Source organism: Rhincodon typus, chromosome 6 (assembly GCF_021869965.1).
Source record: "Rhincodon typus isolate 14 chromosome 6, sRhiTyp1.1, whole genome shotgun sequence".
NCBI lineage: Eukaryota > Metazoa > Chordata > Chondrichthyes > Orectolobiformes > Rhincodontidae > Rhincodon > Rhincodon typus.
The window spans coordinates 66,219,757-66,225,193 of NC_063337.1; the positions used below are offsets into that span (position 1 = coordinate 66,219,757).

A 5,437-nucleotide genomic window follows, 5' to 3' on the forward strand; every position below is an offset into this window, starting at 1 on the left:
ACCTTGTTATCTCAGGTTTTTGAGGTAGTCCACGTTTCTATTGTACCCGCTTCTACCACCTCCTCTGGCAGTGTATTCCAGGCACGTACCACCCTTTGTGTAAAAGAACTTGCCTGTTACATGTCCTTTAATCTTTTCCCCCTTTTATTTTAAACCTATGTCCCCCAGTAATTAACAATTCCACCTTGGGAAAAAAAGACTTCAATTTTGTCTATGTCTTGCTTAATTTTGTAATGTTCAATCAGTTCGTCCCTCATCCTCCAAAATTCAAGTAAAAGCAAACAAGTTTGTTCAATCTCTCCTCATAGCTAATACCCTTCAAACCAGGCAATGTCCTGGTAAACTTTCTGTGGATTATCGGAGTCTTTTTCCCAGGGTAGAAAATGTCATATACTAGGGCACATAGGTTTAAGGTGAGAGGGGCAAAGTTTAAAGGAAATGTGCGAGGCAAGATTTTTTTTAAAACACAGAGGGTAGTAAGTGCCTGGAACACGCTGCCAGGGGAGGTGGTAGAAATAGATACAATAGCAATATTTAAGAGGCATTTAAATAGACGAATGAATAGATAGGGAATAGAAAGATATGGATAGCGTGCAGGCAGGTGTGATGAGTTTAGAATTAGATCATGGTCAGCACAGACATGGTGGGCCAAAAGTTCCTGTACTGTTCTATGTACTGCGCTGCAGCTAAATTGAACACAGAAAATGCTAGATCCACTCAAAATAAATGTTGAACTTTTATTTGCAACTTAAGATATTTGGAAGCCTCAGTACGTGATCAAAATCAAGCTCACTTTTCTCAGCCAAAAGGAAATCATCACTTTATATTATGTCATCAAAGCCAAGTAGCCAGACTTGTCACCAACACACAGCAAGATATTTCTGGGTCATGTACAGAATTATCCTAGGACCCTACTGAAACAGATTGGAAGAAGTTCCCAGCTAATTAATACATTTGTGTAGCAGGTACAGGCAAGATTTACTTGAATGGCTCTGACCTCTTCCTTCTGATGAGTTATCAGTTGATGCTGATCATGCAGTTTTTGATCTAGTTCTTTCATCTTTTTCTTGTAGTAACAAGAATTTGCCTTCTGATATTTTGTAATCGATGACATCAAGCTCTCTATTTCAAGCTGCAGCTAAGGTACAAAAATGGTGAAGATTTATTTTAAGAAACGCTTTAACCTGCTTTGATCGCATAAATTATCAATTCATTCCTCATTTTTTAATAAAGTATGCTTTTCCGTATTAATTATGTAGTTTCTAGAAGATAAGGAAACCAGTTCAATGATATCCATTCCAAAATAAAAACAAAAGACTCAAAATGTTAACTCTGTTTCACTCTCCATAGATGTTGCCAGATCCGCTAAATTTCTGAGTAAAAACAGCAATTGCTGGAAAAACTCAGCAGGTCTGGTAGCATCTGTGGACAGAAATCAGAGTTAACATTTCAGATCCAGTGACTTCTAAATTTTTGAGCATTTTGTTATTATTTCAACAATTTCCATTGTTTTTTAGTTATTAAAAGTGTATGTTGAAACATACGTAAATGTCAGTTAACTAGGTTGATGTAGGGTCAACATAGAACATATGGCACAGAAACAGGCCATCCAGTGCCAACCTTACTTTGTACAACTTTACTTTGATTATCAAAAGAATTAGTTTATTATAAATTGTTATTATTGCCTGGTGAAAATGGGACAGGTCATTAAAAAAATGGGGCAGGTCAATAAAATTATTACTGCAAGTTAATCCCTCTCTTTTGATATCACTTTGACCTTCTTTGAACATGCAAGAGGATCACAGTCAGGGTTTTAAATGTGCAGATCAAATCTGGGTTACATCATTGAGACATGCCTGCAATGTTAAGCTGAAGGTTGGATGAGGAAGATGCCACACATTCCATGACAGGCTAACATATGGCAAGGGTACTGGAGGAATTTCTGTCCTCTTCAAGCTTGGGCACAAGAACTTAAGTAAAAGAATGGTGCAGTTCATTCAAGTCATTTTCCACTTCAAATGCGCAAGTTAGGTCATGCTTTTAGAACATCGAACTGTACAGCACAGGAACAGGCCCTTTAGCCCACCATGTAGCAAACATGATGCCAAATTAAACTAATCCCTTCTGCCTGCCCACAGTCCATTTCGCTCCATTCTGAGCTTATTCATGTGCTTATCTAAAAGCCCCTTAAACACCCCCATCATATCTGCCTCTGCCAATATCCCTGGCAGGGCATTCTAGGCCTCTACCACTCTGTGTAAAAAAACTTGCCCTCCACATCTCCTTTGAACATTCCCCTTCTTACCTTAAATACATGCCCTTCAGTATTAAGCATTTCAACTCTAGGAAAAAGATTTTGACTGTCAACTCTATCTGTTTCTCATAATTTTATAAACTTCTATCAGGTCTCCCGTCAGCCTTCACTTCTCCAAAGAAAACAACCCTTCTAATTTGCCCACCTCTCCTTATAGCTCATATCCTCTCATCCAGGCAGCATCCTGGTAAACCTCTTCTGCACCCTCTCCAAAGCCTCCACATTCTTCTTGTAATGCATTACTCTAATGCATTACAGCCTAATGAAAGTCTTATAAAGCTGCAACATGACATCCTGACTCTTGTATTCAATGTCCTGATCAATAAGCATTCCATATGTCTTCTTTACCACCCTATCTACTTGTGTGGCCACTTTCAGGGAGTTATGGACTAGGACCCCAGGATCCCTCTGTACTAATGCTATTAAGGATACAGTACTGCTATTAACTATACACTTTCCCATAACATTTGATTTCCCAAAGTGCAACACTTCACACTCGCCCAGATTAAACTCCATTTGCCATTTCTTCGCCAATATCTGCAACTGATCCATAGTCTGCTGTATCCTTTGACAACCTTTTACATTATCCACAAGTCCCCTGATCTTTGTCATCTGCAAAATTTACTCAACCACCCATCTATGTTTTCATCCAAGTCATTTATATAAATCGCAAACAGCGGAGGTCCCAGTACAGATCCCTGCAGAACACCACTGGTCACAGACCTCCAGCCAGAAAAACACCCTTCGACGACTACCTTCTGTCTTCTATGGGCAAGCCAATTCTGAATCCAAATGTCTAGTCACCATGAATCTCATGCATCTTACGCTTCTCAATGAGCTTACCAAGAGGGATCTTGTTGAAAGCTTTACTAAAATCCGTGTGAGCAACATCCACTGCACTATCCTCATTGATCGCTCTCATTACCTCCTCATAAAAAAAACCAATCAAGTTACTAAGACACGACCTGCACCACACAAAGCCATGCAGGCTGTCCCTAATTAGACTTAGACTTAGAACTGGTGGGTTAGACAAGGGAATGTTGTAGGGGTAGAGGTAGGCGAATGGGTCTGGGTGGGTTGCTCTTCGGAGGGGCAGTGTGGACTTGTTGGGCCGAATGGCCTGTTGTTTCCACACTGTAGGGATTCTATGATTCTATGATTTCTATGAATATAGAATTCCTACAGTGTAGAAACAAGCCCTTCAGCCCAACAAGTCCACACCGACTCTCAGAGTATCCCACCCAGATCCATTCCTCTATAAGCCACCTGATTTACACATCCCTCAACACTATGGGCAATTTAGCATGACAAATCCACCTAGCCTGCCCATCTTTGGACTGTGGGAGGAAACCAGAGTACCCGGAGGAAACCCACGCAGACACGGGGAGAATGTGCAAACTCCACACAGACAGTCACCCGAGAGTGGAATTGAACCTGGGCCCCTGGTGCTGTGAGGCAGCAGTGCTAACCACTGAGCGATCATGCTGCCCCAAATTAGGCCATACTTTTCCAAATGCGCGTAAATCCTATCCTTCCAATAGCTTCCAACTACCAATATGACACCAACCGATCTATAATTTCCATGATTATCCCTATTTCTCTTCTTGAACAGAGGAACAACAATAGCTACTCACCAGTCCTCCAGGACCTCTCCAGTGGCTAGAGAGGATACAATCATCTTGGTCAAGACCCCAGCAATCTTTTCTCTTGCCTCTTCCAATAACCTAGGGCAGATCCAATTGGGCCTGGGGACTTATCCATCATAATGCTCTTCAAGGGACCAACACCACTTCTTTCTGGACTTCAAAATGTCCTAACATGTTAGCATGCCCCACAATAATCTCACTATCCTCCATGTCCTTTTTCTTGGTGAATACCAATGTAAAGTACTCATTTAGGGTGCTATAGTATAATCCCATCAGAGTGAGTGATTTTCAACGCGTACATCAGGTGTGGGATGGAATAATCTCTACTTGATGAATGCAACTTCAGCAGTGCTCAAGCAGCTTACCAATACAGTGTAAAACAGCCCACTTGATTGGCACCACAAATATACCCCTTATCCACCACCACCACCACACAGTGGCCACATCACATGCAATACAGTTCCTCCCAAACTCTCCCCTCAGAAAATGCACCTCACAGTGCCACTAAGTCCGAGAAATGTCCAACCCTTCCTTGCCTTGCCTGTACTTTGGAATCTCTCTGAAACAGAGTGGAATGCATGGGAGGAAGCTTCATAAATTTCCTGTAGTCTCAAACCCTAAAAGAGAAATTAACAGAAATGTGGTTGCTCCAGAGTCTAAGAATAGGCTGTGTTAAAATGCATGATTTTTAAGTAGAAATTTGCAGTGGGGTGTGTGTCAGCTTTATATTGAGTAATGTGCAGCAGGGAAAATGACAATGTGCAATGATCATGTATGGTTATCTGAGGTATAAATCAATGAGAGAGGCATTTTAAAGATTGGAGAGTTTTGCTTGCTAGCGAAATGACAACGTTTTACAAAATACTCTAAAACATGGATTTCACACAGGTTGGTCTATAATAATCTATACTGTGTACTGAATGTTATTTTGCGGCTGTACTGCTAGAGTTATACAGCAAAGAAACAGACCCTTTGACCCACCATGCACTCGCCAGTGCATCACATCCTTCTGATAGTGTGACAACCAGAACTGTATACTAATTTCATCCGCAGCCTAACCAATGTTTTATAAGTTTGTAACGAGCCTTCCTTTCTCCTGTATTCTATGCCCCGGCTAATGAAGGCAAGCATCCATATGCCTTCGTCACCACCCTGTCTATTTGTGTTATCACTTTCAAGTACTTGTGGACTGCTACACCAAGGGCCCTTTGTTCCTCAGTACTCCCAAGGAATCTACTGTTGTGTATATTCTTCCCTCATTAGACCTCCCAAAATACATCACATTGCACTCATCCATCTGTCATTGCTCTGCTCTGCCATTTACTAGCTGATCAATATTGTACTGCAGCCCAAGACCAATATCAACAATACCACCAATTTTTGTGTCTTCATAGACTTAACAGAATCCCTACAGTATGGAAACAGGCCCTTCGGCCCAACAAGTCCACACTGAACCTCAGAGTATCCCACCTTTTTT

General features: G+C 41.3%; 1 protein-coding gene across 1 annotated transcript in view; it reads right to left on the reverse strand.

Annotated features, from left to right (window-relative positions):
* The window catches only part of dzip1 (DAZ interacting zinc finger protein 1), a 77,123-nt gene that overhangs the window by 10,940 nt on the left and 60,746 nt on the right, over window positions 1-5,437 (reverse strand). The window contains exon 8 of the mRNA XM_048598400.1: window positions 998-1,138. Coding sequence (XP_048454357.1) covers window positions 998-1,138 — 141 coding nt within the window. The remainder of the gene's footprint in view (window positions 1-997; window positions 1,139-5,437) is intronic.